Genomic DNA, 19,070 nt, shown 5'->3' with positions numbered 1-19,070 from the left:
AAATTTTCCTTGCTGCGTTTTGAGCGATAGATAATCTCATCTCAGTTCCGGCAGGGGGCAAAGCATCTGTCTTCAGAGAGAATGGCACCCGGGTGCCCCGCTGCCCTCGTCACGAGCCAAAAGAGCAGCAGCAGCAGCAGCAGTAGAACAAGAAAGTCGGCTTGAGGAAAGTGAGCAGATGAGAGGCGGTGCCACAACCTTAACCTTACTGCTCCTGTCCATAAGATGTTTGTTGAATCAGAGTGTTTTGACAGGAAAGAAACAGTTTGGAGGACAAATGGACAAGGTTAAGTCTTCACAGCATGCAGAGACACAGATATGGACGTCCCCTGTAGGTGGATTCTTTGTGCATCTCCAGACCTGCAAGGGTCCCTGTTGGAAAGAGACGAGGGGGTCAGCGGGACATCATTAAACCAAAGTCAGCACTTATGGACAGCTCGCAATTTCCCCCTCACACTGTTGTCTGCAGTTGTCAAGGCAACTCTACATTTTCATCCCATGATGCCCAAATCCTGCCAACCCTTCATCAAATCAAACCATCCTCTCTCCTCGCCAACACGTCCGGTGTCGTTCACACATCGCCAAGCAAGCAGTTCTGAGGTCAGAACGCATCACAGCTAATGTTTAAACATGTCAAGGTTGCTAGGCGACAGGAGCAGCTCTTTATGATCCAGGGTTTATGATGTGGTCAGACCGAATGCGAAACAGAACCACTGGTGTGAGTTTACTCTTGAACAAGAACAACTTAGGAGGCATCACTCTTGTTGGATTTTTGTCTGATTTCAGATGACAAAAAAGTTAGTTGCAAACCTAAAACTCATGTAAACGGCAAATCTAACCCAACATCAGTAGCAGCCACTCGACCGCTACCACTCTGCAAGGACGTGACTAATATCTGCTGATACCAATTGCGTGCCAATAATATTGTGCGTGCCTACAAATCATTAACCCTGAAATATTCAAACGTGATGTCCTGAAAGGAGAAAACGAACATTGACTGTTTGTGTCAGTCGTCAGTTTCAGTTTAACTGTCTGGATGCTTCCTATTTAGGTTTCTCTGTGAATGAATAGCAATCAACGGGTCAGCGTGATGCTGAAGCAACATCGTGACACTGATCTGTGCAGTGAATGAATTCATAATCTGTCACGTCCCTCCGCAAGCAAAAAAAAAAAGTTTGAGAATCTTTGTTTTCTGAATGGAGTTTGGATCAGATGGACGAGCAGCGAGTCTGCTCCGAACGCATCGTGACTCACATGCGTGTTACAGGCACACGTGGTACTTTCTGTACAATCATGTAAGGTAAAGGTTCCCTGTTGGTGTTGCAGCAGTGGATTCATCCACCGCTCTGTGTGTGTATCTGGTTTCCAGTGTGAATCAGCAATTGTTCTCTGCATCTGAAATGTTTTAATTTTCTGTCAGCAGAGCCTCTTATCGCCTCTGTCTTTCTGGGGAGAGAGGCGTGTGTCTGGTGCGACATTTGTATCGATTTCCTCAGCAGAAACAACAGTGCAAATTGAACCGGAGGTGTAATAATCGTTTTCTGATCTGTCTCTCTCACAGAGTCTGGGAACCACAGGCAGATACGACTCCAGGAAAAAGTAGGTCCTGTCTCCTCTCCGTGTTCACACTTTACCGGCTGCATCATCTTTTATCGTCTTTCTCATCATCTTCCTGTGCACCTCTGTGTTTTCATCTCTTTCCTAGAAGCCTGGACTCTCTTTCTTGGGGGAATGCTCTCTTGTTGTGTGAATGACATCATTTGCTACTTTACTTGGAGTTTATTCCTGTTACTTGCGTGACTAACATGAACTGAAACACCGGCGCTGGCAGAGTTTTGAACGCTGGAGTTTGAGATCTAAAATGAATCAGATCTCGGTGATTCATACGTGCTGCTGTTGCGTTTGGACCTTTTTTTTCTCCGCCTAGCTTGGAAAATCACCTGGTTGTCAGAAAAATGGATGCATCTGCTGCTGCTTGTAAGATTTAACTACACTGGTTATGTGTGTGAGTGTGTGTATTTGTGCGTGTGTGTGTGAGAGAGAGAGAGAGAGAGAGAGAGAGAATGGCAACCAGTGATGTGAACAGGACAAAATTTGATATTGTTTCCCCCCGAACACAAAAATGTGATGTAAGGCTGAAATGTGATAATAAAAGAACACGTGTGTGTGTGTGTGTGTGTGTGTGTGTGTGTGTGTGTGTGTGTGTGTGTGTGCGCGTGCGCGTGCGTGTGCGAGTGAGTGTGTGAGAAACCTGTCAGCTGTGTAAAACACAGACCTGAGCACATTCTGTGTTTGGCCTCCTCAGTTCACCAGCTGCGATTCACAAACTGCCTTTTCATTCTGCTCGATGGAACACTGACACATGATCACATGATCATACATCAGCACCCTGTGTGTGTGTGTGTGTATGTGCACTTGTGTGTATGTGTGTGCGAGCGCAAGCATTTGTGTAAGATGAGAGCTGCTCAAGCGAAGTTTAACTTTATCGTCCAGTGTAGACAAACATTCAGCCAGATGAGGGCGTGTGGGGATTTAAATGAGAAACGGCACGTGCAGCGGTACCACAGTGGGAACTTTACTGCACTGAACTGAACTTTGCTGTAGTTTGGGACGAGCATCTGAGGGCCCTTGTGAAAGGTTATGGCGGCGTGTTGATGGTGCGCAATTGATGTCGTTTTGAACTGGAACGAGCCAGACCGCACCTCGAGTGCAGGAGGTGGGCCGTGTCCCGCAGGGTTTAAGAGTTTTGGTGGTGTGTGATGAGAGTGAGTCGCGGTGCGGGTGTATCCGCTCCAGTGCAACTACGCAGACCTCCAGAAACAGAACATTGTAGAGGAGGTGAGGACGCGTGCGGGGCTCAGACTTGAAGGTTTCGGAATGATGGTCAAGCTCTGGTTACACTTATCTAGAGAACTATTAATACCACTCTCAACAGCAGGGGTCGCTGTTGCCACTGCTCAGCCAAAGCTGCATTTTGTTGTTGTAAGTCTGCCTGACTGTCTTCTACTGTTCTGTATTGAAACTGGGTCGTTAGAAATGACTGGTAATCGTGGCTATACATCACCGTAAGTCATCGCTATAATGACCACGGTAACTGGTCTGAGAGCAATGAAGGTGCGCCTCTGTGCTGCTTAATGAACACTCTCACCTGACAGCTCAGCTCTCTCTAAACTTGTTTTCTGGCTGCTTCATCCTATAATTCAGTTTTCTCTGTCTGGAAAGGTGTGTGTGTGTGTGTGGGGGGGATCACACGATATGATTTAATGTGATTTAATGTAACAATAACTGCTTAAATGCTGCTTGACAATTTCAAAATGTCTGCAGTTGCACTGAAGGCTCAGAAGAACAATATGCATTACCACACACACACACACACACACACATGCAGCTCACTCATCAGAATATTAGACTTTACCTCAGGGGGCTTTGCAGTGGTGCCACTTTGTAGTGACTGTTATGTGAGACACACACACAGGGGCCCAAGGTAGCCATTAAGATTAATTGCCTCCGGCGACGTGTTGCCATGGTGATGGAAAAGGGGAAAGAAAGGTAGCTTTTAGTGGCGCAAATGAACAGAAGAGAAATTTCAGCTTCGTGTCTTTTACATGTGCTCGCACTGCCTGACACAACTGTTGACAGCAGCCTCGTTGGACTCATTGGAGTTTGACCACATTACGACTTGTAAAGAAGGAAACCAATCAATGAAGGGGATCGAGGGTCTCTTCCTCCACCCACCCCGACGTGCCCCTCCAGGATGATCGGACAAAAGAGCCCGTGGGCTCCTGTCAAGTGAGCAGCTCCCGTGATAAACGAAGGCGAGACACTGCAGGCACACAAACGTTCTTGTCAGTTTTACAGCCATTTTGCTTCCTTAAAGTCAACTTTGAGACGGCCGTAAAGAAACATTCAAAATAAGCATCAAGATGTTTATTTTCGCTGCAGCCCCCTTCCGTGGAACACCCATGCTGGAGCTGCTACACTGGCTGTCACGGCCCCCTCCGCACACCCAACCCTTCTGTGATTGTTCGAAAATAAACACGATATTGTAAGCGGGAGATGTAAACACACAAAATGTGGTGAAACGTAACGGTGACACCAGTTTGGTTTCCCTGTCGCTGCATTCTGGCTGAGGCCTGACGTCTGGCGAACACCGACCTCGAAAACAAAACAAATCCCCAAAAATTCCACTCAGCGAAGAAGGAACTGAACCGTACTGCCCAGGATCTGATTTAGCTTTTTGTGTTGATTTTGTTAAATTGGATGAAAATATTTTGTGTCAGCCAAAAACTCTTTCTATGCCGGCATGTTGTGTTTACAGGATATCGTCTCTACCTCGAGGTCAGGCCATCATAACAAATGGTTCCTGTTATCTGGAGAACATGAGTTAGTTTTCTTTACATAATGAGGTGGTCACCTGTAATGATGAGGTAAATAAACAAAACGAGCCTCGTTATGTCATCTTTTTAATAACACCCCCCCCCCCCCCCCCACACACACACACACACACACACACACACGGCCCAGTCCCGTCTGAGACGACCTCACATTACAGCTCAATATCACTTATTCCAATGTTTCCAACAACACTTCCAGACTTTGACACTCCAGGAAACACAGGAAACAGCTTCTGATTAAGCTGACATTCTTATTTGTTTATACCTTGGTGTGTGTGTGTGTGTGTGTGTGTATGTGTGTGTGTGTGTGTGTGTGTGTGTGTGTGTGTGTCTTCATGAAATAGGAGAAGCAGTTAAAACACAATCGGAGCTGCAGGCAAAAGGCTCGTCTGCTTCCACTGTTTGTCCCTGAGTTCATGTTATATCAAACGGTGGCCTCAGAACATGACGATAGACTCGTCTGTTGGCTGATAACACACATATCCAGACACACACACACACACACACACACACACACACACAGAGGTAGCAGAGTGCGTTTATTTGTGTGATACCAGATGAAGAGGCGTCCTTCGTTGTATTCGAGATGTATTCAGGTGGGGTTGGAGGTGTGTGAAGACATTAATAATATCCTGAAATAACTACAAAACACACACACACACACACACACACACACTGCTGACACAATAACGGCAGCTGAGTAGCGTCAGTCGTGACTAGAAGTTCTCTGACTCACAGGCTCATCAGAGGGATCTGTCTCTCTCTTTGTCTCTGCTCCTCTTCTCTCAACCCTCCTGGAAGAGGTGATATTAATGACAGAATATTCCACTCTTTAGATGGCAAAACTTGCTGTTATCTGGGATTGGATTGTTGCTCCAGCTCACAATGACTGCAGCCCAATCAACCGAACAGCCAGCTGCTACGTACACCTGCTATTTAGTATTTTGTTGCATATTCTCACTGTGAGGTTTGGGTCTGTGGTCATTTTCTTTAGCTGGCTTGGTGTCATCATTACTATCCATTACATTCTCGCCCTGTCTTAGCTAACAGTTACCGCAGTCCTGAATAATACATCTCCCGAATGCCTCCGCCGCCTTAACCAAGCGTGAATGAGAGTGGATGTTGTCTTTGGTTAGCGTAGCTCGGCAACTACCACCAGCAAAACGCTGACGCTTGGCTTCGGCTGTAAGGAGCGGTAGCGTGAATTCACAGATAAATGCCATGAACTGTTACACATACATGTCTGTGTATGATGTTGGCATCACGGGTCGATTGCCACAGAAAGAACCGCGGTGCTTAGGCTCCAGCTCATGGTATATTTGCGGAAATCTAGCGTGCAACACACACTTTAGTTATTGATTGTTAGAAAGTGCCCTGCGATATTCACGTGTGGTGTTATGACTGATTTCATATAGATTTTATGTAAATTGTCATATAGACACGATCTAGATGATGAATAATAATAATTACGTGTATGACGCATCTCTACACTTCCATCCTCACTATTTTCTGTCTTTCTTGTTGCATCTATTCACAGCATCCTGAGCATTAAGTTTGCTAAAGTTTAAGTGGATAATAGCTAACAAATCAACATGCTGCTATTATGATAATCGGCTTTTCAAGTGATGAGCTGAACCAATTGGCTTACTTTGCAATCAAGCTGACGTTGCCTTGCTTTTTCTCAACAAATAATCAGTTTAGGCAACTGGACTCACCTCTTGTGCAGTTTCCTAAACTGATTATGTTTTGAGGATTACGATGACCTGCATGACTGAGAATATGCACAAATACGTTAGGGCTGCAACGATTAGTCGACGTTGTCGACAAAAATCTACAATAGAAATAGTCGACAATGAATTCCATCGTCGACTATTGTCGCCAGACGCGTTTTTCCAACAGAGTGAGGCATCTCACTTTATTATAATCGCTGACACTCGCGCATGCGCAATAGCGTCTCTTCGCTGAGCTGTAACATACAGAAATGGCGGCGTCAACATCAGGTATGCGTACCAAAACTTCTAAAGTTTGGGAACATTTTAGCCTGGATACCGCGAATAAAAAGACTACTTTCAAAGTTTGCAATGCGGACCTCGGTGTCATGGCAGTACCTCGGTGATGCAGGAACATTTGAAGAAGCCCGTCGGGCAGTTGAACGAAACGGAGTCTGACTCGCCTCGGTGAGATTCAAGTGACATTCAAGCCAATACGGTTTTTATGACATTCATTGTACATTTTATCAGCGTGTTTTCGCTATAAAAAGTTTACTTGATTTTGATTTATTTATTTGCCTGTCCCTAAACAAATGGACAGAGGTTTCTTTATTTATGGATTGATGTCTCTACTGACCGAGCACTGGGCCTAATTGGTTTTAGACCGGACATTTTTATTTAATTTTTGTACGAATCCGCAGTATGTTCAATAAAAGATGTATTTTTCGTTGTACCCATCTTTATTGTGTTTATTATCATTTGCCACATAATTAAATCAACTTAATGTTAAATTTAAGAAAAAATTAAGTATCCGATTAGTCGACTAATCGTTTCAATAGTCGGTGACTAGTCGACTATTGAAATAGTCATTAGTTGCAGCCCTAAAATACGTTGGCCTTGCTTTCAAAGTAAGTTGATGATGTGCCTCAAATTTTGTTTGTTTCAGTGTCCATAATTAACTGGAACACAGTGCTCAGATCACCAGGAGCGGGAGACGTTCACGCATGGAACTCGCGTGACGTCGAGGCTTTGTTTTGTGTTTTTTTGTATGTATAAATAAATAACCCACGACTGTCAGGTAACCCTGTGTCCGTCACAGCTGAAAGCAGCGTTTTATCCCTCATATGTGGGTCGAAAGTGAAACTTCAAAATTTGGTTAAACATCAGGGACATGAAGCCTTCGTGTGGGACATTGGCCGGAACAAACATTACTCATGGTTTATTTCCTTCTTTGCACTTTAGTCATTCTTGAAAATCACACACCGAAGTGAAGGAGGCTGAGTAATCCTGTCGGGGTTCACTTGATGGGACACATTAGCAGGGACAAAGCTTGTAACTCGGTGGTTAATGGATGTTTTCAACTCTGCCTGCACCAAGCAGCTTTGTCAACTTGCTTTTATTATTTTCTAATGACTTTCTCTCTCTTTCTCCCTCTCCCTCTCCCTCTCCCTCTCTCTCTCTCTCAACATAAAATGATTTTCGAGAAGCCATTTGTTGAAAATCCAGTAGGGAAATTATGACTTGACTTACTTTGTTAGGAAAGAATGAAAGTATTTATCCAGTCATCACCCATAATACAGTAAATGTAAAGCGTATCGAAACATCAACAATCTGTGTATTAAATGGCCACTGAATTAATATGAGGGTTGTTCCATAACCTGACCTGAAGAATAGAAATATGTCTCTTTTTAATGACATTTATACACAACCCTGAGGTGATGTTGTCTTTACTCCCTAATTTTCACACTTTACTGTGAACTTTCCTGATAGAAACCTAAACCTCTCATCCCAGCTGTCTCCAGGATTCCCAACCATTGGCTGGGACCAGTTGGTGGCAAGCCTCCCTACAGTAGACTAGTATGGGTCCCAGCAACTCAGTCCCTGAAATCCTAGTGCTGCTGTTCGTCAAAGGAGAGACGTGACTGTTTCACAAATAATTCATCTAACATTTCTGAAAATTAACCCAAAAATTGTGTTTATCTCTGTTTTTACAAATTTTGGATTGACAGCTTAGATACTCGATATTGGACAGCCAATATTATCAATGGCTTCTTTCGCCTTTACCGTACCAGTTTATTACCACTGGAACTTCTTACAGGGATTTTACTTTCATTCGCATCATGCAGGGATGCACTTCATCAGGTTATTAAATCTTTTTTTGTTGTTGTTCTGGTTGTTTGTTTTCTATCAGTCATTCATGAGGCATTTTTCCTCAAATGGTGGAAGCTCTTGTTTTTCTTGGATGATTGTCTCGGCAGGTTGGTATCTTCCCAGACAATAGTCCATCCTGAGAGCAGCAGCTCAGGCTCCGTAGATGTTTCCATTTGACCAAAAGGTGATAAAAGACACAAAAGATGTGCTTCTGCCCGATGTGTGGGAGTGTGCGAGAGTATGAAATGGAATCAGCCGAGATTTGGCGAAAATGTCAAGGTGGCCTTTGATGAGAAGATCGACGACTGTGAGGCTCATCTCTCCCCTGCTGAATGCTCAACTGTGGCACCTCAACCTGTATGACATGTTCAGTAACGTTCATTGTGTTGAGGTGAAGTCGGCAGGCATCAACAAAAATTAAGCCTGAGACACTTTTCAACCTTTTGGCCAACAACTCCTGTAAAAGATCCATGCAGTCAGTGTATCCGTACAAGTACAGAAATACTGTGCAGTTATCGGGAGTAATCTCCCATCACTACAGCATCTTTCATTTTGAGTATTGATTTACCATTGCTTCATATGCAAATGTAGCACAATTCAATGATCTTTTTTAAACGTTTATATACACAATTATTTATACAAGAATAATGAAATCTTGTCATCTTCGCTTTCTCAATTGTTTAACTCCATTCTTCTGCTGTAGAGAGCAACTAAAGTCCTTCACTGGTCTATAGTGTTGGTTTATGTAGCTGCACAGAGCTGGGGTGTCGCGTCATGTAGCTGCAGTTTTGTGTTAGATAGTTGCGGCGTGGCGTTACATAGCTGCAGCGTTGTGTTACATCGCTGCAGTGTTGCTCTGCCCAGTTGCGGCATTGTGTTGCATAGCTGCAGTGTTGCTCTGCCCAGTTGCGGCCTTGTGTTACATAGCTGCAGTGTTGCTCTGCCTAGTTGCGGCCTTGTGTTACATAGCTGCAGTGTTGCTCTGCCTAGTTGCGGCCTTGTGTTACATAGCTGCAGTGTTGCTCTGCCCAGTTGCGGCCTTGTGTTACATAGCTGCAGTGTTGCTCTGCCTAGTTGCGGCCTTGTGTTACATCGCTGCAGTGTTGCTCTGCCCAGTTGCGGCATTGTGTTACATAGCTGCAGTGTTGCTCTGCCTTGTTGCGGCATTGTGTTACATAGCTGCAGTGTTGCTCTGCCCAGTTGCGGCCTTGTGTTACATAGCTGCAGTGTTGCTCTGCCTAGTTGCGGCATTGTGTTACATAGCTGCAGTGTTGCTCTGCCCAGTTGCGGCCTTGTGTTACATAGCTGCAGTGTTGCTCTGCCCAGTTGCGGCATTGTGTTACATAGCTGCAGTGTTGCTCTGCCCAGTTGCGGCCTTGTGTTACATAGCTGCAGTGTTGCTCTGCCCAGTTGCGGCATTGTGTTGCATAGCTGCAGTGTTGCTCTGCCCAGTTGCGGCCTTGTGTTACATAGCTGCAGTGTTGCTCTGCCTAGTTGCGGCATTGTGTTACATAGCTGCAGTGTTGCTCTGCCCAGTTGCGGCATTGCCTTACATAGCTGTTGAGTGACTGCAGAGTTACAACATTGCCCGAGAGAGTTGCACTGTGGTGTTGCACTTCATACTCAGACTTCAAAATTAAATCACAACAAGGGAATCAAAAATGGAATCCGACTAGCATGCCGTCATGATTGGGTGGCAGGTGGGAGCGCAGCCTCGTCAGGATCAGTCTGGTGACTGATGGTGTTGATGGTCCCAGGAACCAGGTACGTAGGGGAACTGGTGTACCGTGGTCAAGGAAGTTCTAAACCTCATGCAATTAGTAGCAGGAGCTGTTCTGAGGAAAAGCTCCAGAGTGAGTGCAGTGCAGTACCTCAGCACACTCATAAAAAGTCATCATGATGAGATTAAGTAGTGAGTTAATCTCAGCAGCAGCAGCAGCAGCAGAGACTTATCGGGGGAGCAATGAACTGCAGCACAACTTCCCCCGGTAAGACAACAAGTATCTCCATCATCTGTTTTCTGTGTGACGCCCTGCGGCAGGAAGGTGTTTCTGATCCTCAGTTTTAGTGCTGCAGCAAAGAGACATGATGCAGTGGATATTAGCATCAAACAGCTGGCAGCAGTCTGGCAGATGGTCATCTAGATTAAAGCCTAAAGTAGAACCCATTTCTGAATCGGCATCACAAGCTTCCCAAAGATTCCCACCTTTGGATAGTGTCACTGCGGCGATCCTGTTAGCTGCCACAGGCTGCTGGGGGATAACAGTGTGACACCCAGAGAGGCGTTAATGCAGCATTCTTTGATAGATGCGAGTCATTTCCTCGCTCTCACACACTCCCTGAAGTGCTGCTTGAAAAACTCCCACACACTTGTAAACACTCTTCTGATAAACACACACCCTGCTGTCCATGAAAGTTGTCTACTGGTTCTTTAGTGCAGAATCAGGGCTTGAAGTGTCAAGATGACAGTAACTCCTCCTCAACCCAGAAAACAAAGGTGTGTCATACATTTCTGCCTCGTGAGTCTTCTCCTTCTGTCTGTGTCTCAAACCTTGAGACGTTCAAGTGATACTGCACTCAAAAAGTGTACTTTGTCTTTCATGTGTTTTCGACATTGACACTGAGGGCAAATCTGTCTAAAAATGTCCGGTGAACAAACTGTCAAGCACATCGTCAGGTAAAACCTGAAACTCCTGACGTGAACATGGTTTTGGACGGTTTTGCTTTTGATAGCCGTCACTCCCCATCAGCTTCAAGCTAAATAAACATTTTCTGGTGCGCCCCTTAAAGACCAAACATACTTGGTGGGCGAGTGATCCGAGAAGCATCAGTAGTAGAAAGACTCGTACTCTCTCTGTAATTGTGTGGCTCCTGGTTTGTTTTCGTGTGATGAAGCTCCTAAGGAATCGATTTTCTATCGAAGCGAATCTTTTGGAGGTTAAACCACATTTATACGTTGGCTGCCTCCGGAAAGCCGGAGGTCTTTGGGAGAATGTGTATGTTGCTGATTGAAAATTAAATCATACATTTATACCAAATCTAATCAGCAGAGGAGTGTGACCAGCCTCGTTTCCTTGAAAGGACGGCACTGAACTGCATATGATTGCAACACTTTGTTCACTCGAAAACATGTAGCCTGGGAACATAATTAATGCAGGCAGTGAAGAATTTATTGATCGAGAGTGTTTGATCCTGCAATCATTTCTCTTGGCATGTTCCTCGCTAGCTGCTCCATTAAACCAGCGTTCATCTTTCTTCTCGTGTCGCTGGAGAACATCCCGCTCTGCTGAACATCGCTGCAGCAACATCAGTGATGCGATGCGAAGAATCAGAGAGGCAGACGGGTTTCACACCTCCTCGTCCTCTTCAGGCTGCGTCTCACATCTAAACATGCAGGGCACGATGCAGAATGTCTTGTTACCGTTGGGAAACAAACAAAAACAAGCAAAGACGTACAGAGCAGAGACTGCTGGAGTCTGACGAATGACTAGATCCTCCATACAGAGACAGAAGGCCTAGATGTACCGAGCCCTGGCGTGGCCCTGGAGAGGTTGGCTGTTGTTTTTGTTGCGGTGTGTGTGTGTGTGTGTGTGTGTGTGTGTGTGTGTGCGCGTGCTATAAGACAGAAGTTTAACTTTAAAATGTAATTTTCCTGCCAGTAAAGTAAATGCTGCAACCCTGTTTTGCACCATTAAAGACCACCGAAAAGTAATGTTACAGTGTGTGTGTGTGTGTGTGTGTGTGTGTGTATATATATATATATATATATATATATATATATATATATATATACACACACACACACACACACACACAACATACAGGAACAAATCTAACAGATGCAGACCGTAAACCTTAATAAAGGACCAGTCTCTCTCTGCACCACGTTTGGAGGAAGAACTCAGAACGTGGCGCCTCTCCGAGTGACATCAAACTCATCACTCGATTTAAAGTCTGGCAGGAATTAGCTTGCAAACAAAGCTGCAAATGCCGTTTTGCTGCCGTCTTCTCTCCGTAATCTGAAATATTTCCAAATCATATGAAAGTGTTTTCAGCAGGGGTTGTGCAGATGTGGAGGCGTCTCCATCCCTTGACCTACACTCAGCCTTCATGTTAACGTCACGTCCGGTGGCTCTTGCCTGCGATTCGGTGAGTGCAGCGTCCTGGGCGGGAGGAACACCACCACGGCCGGCGTCTCGCGATGCCACATGGAAGCTGAAACTTCATGTGAGCCTATGAAGAATGATAATTTTTAAAAATTCAAATAATAAGAGGAAATAGAGCATAAGTGATTAAAATTAGATGTTAATGTTTGATGTTTTGTTATCGCTGCGTTTACTAGCATGTTTTTCGTCCTGGTGAGATTTGCTGCTGATACTTTTCTCCCCATGGAAGACGTTTCCGTGAGGGGTCTCAGAGACGTCTTTCCAGGACGTTAGCGCACACGAACAAGTCATCCGTGAAAATCCGCATTCAGGGAGGAGTATCATTCAACAGCAGCTTTATCCCCTCAAGCTTCCTTTATTTGTTGCCGGGTAGAAAACCAGCAGAGCGATGCATCACAGTGGGAGCCTGGAAGATGAGTTACACCAGTGTGGAAATTAAGATGAAATTCAAATGTCTGCGTGTGGAAATTGAACTTGTTAGAGCAGAGTCTTCGTGTGTCTCCGCGCCCCCCCCCCATCACTACCACCACCCTCCTCACCTGTTGCTCCTTTATGGGAGTCATGGAAACAGCCGGTCTAAGCCAATGAGCTGCCGCCACTGGCTGCAGCTCGGCTCCTTCCCTCGGCAGAGGCTGGCGCAATGCTGGCACATTAATGGTTTTTGATGTCACAACAGTCTTGTTTGTTGGCGTTCCTTCATTCAAGGCGTTTTGTCCCTCCCAAGATTTCCCTTCTGCTGCCGCAAGACACCAGCTGAAGGGACGGACCTGAGGGTGCTGGGTTCCTTAGCTGCTTCACAGTTCATGGACTCGCCATCCTGATGTCAGCCTGTCCAGTCGTGATTTATCATAGCCTTTGTATTGAAATCGCAGTTATTTCTTGACCGGTAGAGGAAATGATGTCGCAGAAATGGCTTCATGTTGTAAAATGTCTTGTATGTTACTGCTATTTATTGCACTTACATTTTTTTTCTGAAGGAAAAACAAAGGATTTTGATGATGACCAGTAATATACGGCAATATTTTGGTAACAAAATATGTAAAATTGTGACACCACAAGCTTTTTTTTCGTAGTTTTTCCTTTGTTTCGATTAAATTTCCCACATCAATCTTGTATTTTCCCACAGATTTTTGATGCAAAACTCAAGCAATATTCTTTTTTTTAACTCAATTTGTATTTTTTTCGCTGTAAATACGACAGTTTGATATCTTTAAGATCTTTTAACTTTGATTTGACAGTTTGATATAGTTTTCTTTTTGTCACAACACCTCACCTCAAGGAATATTCAAGGGATTGTTTTTTTTACAGGTAAATTATTGTTTTCTTGTAGATGTGTCTTTAATATCTGAGGAAATGTGGCGGGGCAAATAGCTGTTGCTTCTTCAAGTCAACTTTTCTCTTTTATTTCTGAATTTTTTGAGAAATCATTTGTGTGATGTCAGGGAACATTGACAGTTTAGTTTCGTCTTGTCTGCTGAAGGTTTATTCCTCACAATTTCTCACTCAACGACCCTTCATAAAACACAATGAAAAGGTAACATTAACAGTATTCTCAGATTTTTTTAGAATTTAATCTGGTGCTGTCATGGCTTTTTATTGTTGTTTCATGACACAAAGAATGTCCTCGTCTTTTCCTCCTAAGCTTAAATCCTTGAAGAAGCATTGTAATGGTCCTTTTACACTGTGGCAAAAAAGCCTCTCTTTGGTAACGTAATGTGTGTATGTGTGGTTGTGTGTATAGTTGTGCGAGCGTGTGGTTGTGTGTATAGTTGTGTGTGTGTGTGTGTGTGTGGGGGGGGGGGGGGCGGCAAAGTCAGTAGTTTTCCACCGCCGCTGCCCAGCTGTAAAGTCGAGGCAGGTGGAAACATCATCGCTCAGAGATACCCAGGAATCTGCTGATCACTTGCTGCAGTACACGATGTAAAGAGAGTCACGCTTCATGTAGTACAAGTACAGGGAAGTCCCCTTATCCTGCTGATGTTCAATACTTTCAAGGAAACAACTGATAATGATGCCTCAGTAACATTTTCGTCTCCAAATCCTAGTGTGGTAGAGACGGAGGGATGAGGGGAAGCGTGGAGGAAATGGGCTGCATCTCCTTTGTTTTTCTCTGCTCTCCATCTCATCTGTCCGTGCTGCCTCCCAACGCCTCGCAGTCCTAGAACCCAGTCTTCTTAGTCATTGTGGAACTCCTCCTCTATCTTTGGCCTCGCCGCTCTCGGATCCTTGCTCAGTGTCTAATTAATTGTCTCCTCCCAAGCGTAGCTTTTGACCTGCCCGGCATTCGGGCTGAGGGAAGGTTGGAGGCTTTCATCAGCCTCCCTCCTCTCCCTCCTGAGCCCCAGCAGCTCGCAGCTTTTCGTCTCTTCTGAGCTCTCCGAGCTTCTCCTGGGAGCAGCGAGGAGTCTCTCTCTGTCGGCCATGATGCTCTTCATCTTCCATGAGCCCTGGCTTCTATCCGGCCCGATCGCCGATGGAGCAGATTTGACCGAGGTCTTTGTAGGCGGCTGGAGGTCCTGAGGTGACGCAGCTGTGAACAGGTGTCCTACATTGGTGGAAAGGTTCTTCTATCCATGACTCTGGTGAACAAAGACTCAGCAGAAAGTAAACGTGTTTCTCTCAGTTGAATGCCACACATATCGAATACCAGCTGTCGGCATGCAGCCTGTGTTCAAGCCGCACTTTTCTTTTTTATTGTTTTTCTTTAGCTTCAAAGTCATGTGACATAGGGACTCCAAATACAGGAAACTCCTCTTTTTTAATATTGCTTTACAAATTTTGTTATTCGTATACTGCAAATTTAATGGTTTTGTTTTCAGTACCTCCACAGTCATGTGACCTACTCCGAACCAGTTCCAGCTATTAGTGCTTGACTGGAAATACATGACGCACCTAGTTTTTATTGCTCCTGGGGGCTTTTTTATTGCTGGTTTATACTGCAACAGTAATTGCTTTGTGTTTTTCAAGGGCTTCAAAGTCTCGTGAGCGAGCGACTCCGATCAGTAGCAAGCATTTAGCGGACTGCAGGTGGTTTGTGATGGAAGGCCCGTTGCGAATGCTAGCATGTTCTCTCCACATGAATCTTACAGTTCGTGTCTTTCAATGAGCTTTGCGGCGTCTCAGAGTTGCCGTGATCCCTCAGTCTTGTTTGTGTGCGACTGTGAGCTACAATTTACTTGCTGCTGCTCTCATGTATTACCCTCTACTATTAACACAACCATTATTACAGTGACACACACACACAGAGCACTTCCTGTGAGCAGCAGATGAAGCAGCTGCTTTGACTGATAAGAAGGACAAAAGCTTTTAGAACAGAGCAACAGGTTGCTCTCCTCCTGCTGTCCTTCTCCCCAACACACTCCTCGCCTCATTCATAGCTGCATCCTGTCCCTAATGTTTTACCTCATTTCAGTTGGAGCAAATAAAACTGCTGGTCTTCCGTGAAAATGTGTAAATATGTGGATCCACCTTCTCCCTGCCATCATGTTTATTTAGAACCCCAAATTAAATAGTTTCTACTGTCTGACACGTCAAAGACGGGACGTCTGGAGGGCAGAACGGCTTCATTCACCCAAAGTAAACCAGCAGGTCCTATGGGACGTTACAGTACGCTTGTTTAAAGGGAAGGCCGTGAAGAACGGCCTGCAGAGACCTCTCACTAACTGGCAGACAATCGATTGGGTTTGTTTTCCATCGGCAGGCGTGAACCCGCGTAGCAGCGTGGGGCTTCACCATGAATCCAGTCTTCATCTTGATCACATGTCCCTCAGTCAAACATCCAGCCTTCATTCTCGATACATTTAATGTTCTATCTTTAGTTGCAAATGGGATTAAAATACACATTGGTGTGCCCATTCAGATTATGCCTACAAACACACACACACACACACACACACACACACACACACACACACACACTTTATTAGTATTGTATGCCTGTTCTTTGTCCACTTGCAGGAACACACACCATTGCCCTACCCTCTCATAGGTACTGTCCCGATAGCCCCGCCCCTTTTACACTTAGAGTCACAGACCAATTGGCCACTCCCATTTATCTACCTGCAGTGACGGACCCAGTTGCCCCACACCTTTATCTAATTGCAAGGAGAGACTGAGTAGCCCCGCCCCTCTAGCCACCTGCAGGATCAGACCCAGTAGCCCCGCCCTTTTATATACCTGACAAATGTACTGCCTTCGATATTTTCTCTAAAGCAGTAAATCCTCATGAGGGTTGAGAGCTGAGCGGCTCTCTGGGAGGTGTCAGCTGATCACAAGCCTTCCGTCGTGAAACCATCGATGAAGAGCCACTGCAGAGTCGTTCTGTGGTAAGATTTTTACCTGAGAGGAGGAATGATCACCGGATCACCAGGACTCAGACATTCGTTGGTTGAGCCAGAGGTCCAAACTAAACCACCTGCTTCGACACCTCACTGACGAACGTTCCGGCTCCTCAGCCCTGACACAACCGCCTCCTGATTATTTAATTGCTTATTTTGTCCTGACGCTGGAGCATCCAACATTTAGTCGTCCTCTGCCTCCCTCACCTCCTCACCTCTCATCATGCCCCCCCTTTTATTCTCAGCCTTTTCAAAGCCTGAGGCTGCTGCCCCTCCTCCATCCAGTTTTATGTGGATTGTGTTGTTTATATCTCTCACTCACACACACACACACACACACACACACACACACACCAAGCCTTGCTATTCTCTCCTGTTCTCAAACATCTCTATCTCATTATTCCTCTTCCTCCCTCCCCCTCTCTCTCTAAACCACTCATTCACTCTCCCGCTCTCCACTGTGTGTATATGCTTGTGCATGTGCGCGCGCGCGCGTGTGTGTGTGTCGCGATGTGTTCGCTCAGTGAACAGGTGTTCAGCGCAGCCAGACAGAGCTGGAGCTCCAGAGTAGGGAGCAGATAGAGATACACATCCAGGACTGAGCATCACCTCTGGGGGCTGCTGGATCTCTGCTCCCTCTCTGGATCCTCCAGGAGGCTTCAGTCAGAGAGGTTTAGCCCAGCCCAAGAGCCTGAGGCTGGGATAGATCTGCTGCTGTTGCTCTCGCTCTGAGACATTCTCTCATCAGGGATTCCCGTGAGTATCACTGATACCACTTCCAGGCTGATTGATAGAGATGTAACAACCTCGGGGAGCACTTGGACGGCAACTTTTCAGCTTTAGACCTTGCAGGTGTCTTGTCTGATGCGTTGTGTGCGAGCTGAGTAGTTTGTGGTGAGGCGTTGCGCTCACTGGGATCCAGTTTAACTTCTAGCTTTGTTGAATTTCTGCTGCAGTCCAGCATGAAGTCGGACTGCAGCTACGTCCTCAGAATCCTCGTGCTCTTCTCGGAAAAGAAGATATTCAATGAGATTCTCACAGATTTATTCAAATCTCTGTGAAATTCCACCTTTCGTTTTATTCCGTCACTGCCGAACAGTTGTTGGTGTGGACAAGTGGCAGCTGCAGGTGGCTCACAGTGGCTGCTCGGAGGGTACGCGACCCGCTTCCCCTCATTCTGCTGTCAAATCTATCAGGGACTTTTTTCCCCCCTTTTTGTGCTTTTCTTTCTGGTTCTATTGTCGCCAGGCACTGATGTGTCGCTCTCTCTCTGTGTGGCAGGTCGGAGTGTAAGGGCTCTCGTTTGGCCGAGAGGTGGAACCAGAGGCCGGCAGGAGATGCTCTGATCAAAGACCTGAAGCCCCTGTTTTACAACCTGGACAGGTGAGGACACACAAACACACACACACACACACACACACACACACACACACACACACACACACGCACGTTCTTGTTGCATAAGAAGGTGACCTGATAAACGAAATCAACTCTTGAGTTCTGAACGAGGAGTGAATTAAACCTTCATCATCAAATTATGAGCCAAGTCGCTAAGCGTGTTTTCACAGATGATCGTGGCTTCCTGCTGTAAAAGTTGGCAACGTTTTCTAAGACGATGTTGGAGCCCAACAACACTGATCCCCAATCAGTTCCTCTTCCCTTTGCGGACTGGAGCTCATTTTCATGTCAGTATGAAGTGTTGCAGCTGGAGGGAAACGGCGCAGTCATGACAGCTCCAGACCCACTTGTGATATTAAAACTGGTCCAGTTTCTCTCGCGTCTCGTCTTCTTGGTTCATCGCCTGTTGTTTGTGACGTGGACGAAGTTTGGCTTTCCCAAATGATTTGGACATGATATGCAAAATGTGAAGATTATATAAACCTCTTCTGTATCGATAACATCAGTTTCAGTAAATATGTAAGAATACCAGCAATTTTGTGCATCTCTACCAGAGAGGATTCAAAAGAAACATTTATTTGATAAAAAAAATTGTAATAACGTGAATGAATATCAATTTTTTTGATTGCCCCTAAGTGTTACACATATTGTAGAAGTACAACTTGACAACAGCGCCTTACAACCTCTGTCAACATTTTCAACTGTTTGCTGTAGTTTCAGGGTTGAGTCTGATATTTTTTTTTTTTTTTATGGCTCTGGTTGATTTTGATATTTGGAATATATGTTAAAAGAAAGACCGAGTTCTAAGCAGGGAGTTTGGTTGCCGTTGCTGAGGGATGTGACTCTTGTCAACAAAGTGCGATGGGGATTTGTTTTTACAGAATCTGTCTGCGTAAAGAAAAAAATTAATTCAGG

At 45.3% G+C, this 19,070-nt stretch overlaps 1 protein-coding gene across 4 annotated transcripts in view; it reads left to right on the top strand.

The window, feature by feature from the left end:
• The window catches only part of ankfn1a (ankyrin repeat and fibronectin type III domain containing 1a), an 88,297-nt gene that overhangs the window by 24,756 nt on the left and 44,471 nt on the right, over nt 1-19,070 (top strand). For all 4 annotated transcript variants that reach the window (XM_086195371.1, XM_086195372.1, XM_086195373.1 and 1 more), the window contains exons 6-7: nt 1,562-1,599; nt 18,039-18,140. In XM_086195371.1, the coding sequence (XP_086051497.1) occupies nt 1,562-1,599; nt 18,039-18,140 (140 nt within the window). The remainder of the gene's footprint in view (nt 1-1,561; nt 1,600-18,038; nt 18,141-19,070) is intronic.

Source organism: Aulostomus chinensis, chromosome 23, assembly GCF_037954235.1.
Source record: "Aulostomus chinensis isolate RoL2024-O1b breed Wild chromosome 23, RoL_Achi_v1.0, whole genome shotgun sequence".
Taxonomy (NCBI): domain Eukaryota; kingdom Metazoa; phylum Chordata; class Actinopteri; order Syngnathiformes; family Aulostomidae; genus Aulostomus; species Aulostomus chinensis.
The sequence above is the reverse complement of the archived record's forward strand: the minus strand, read 5'-3'. Positions and strand labels throughout refer to the sequence as shown.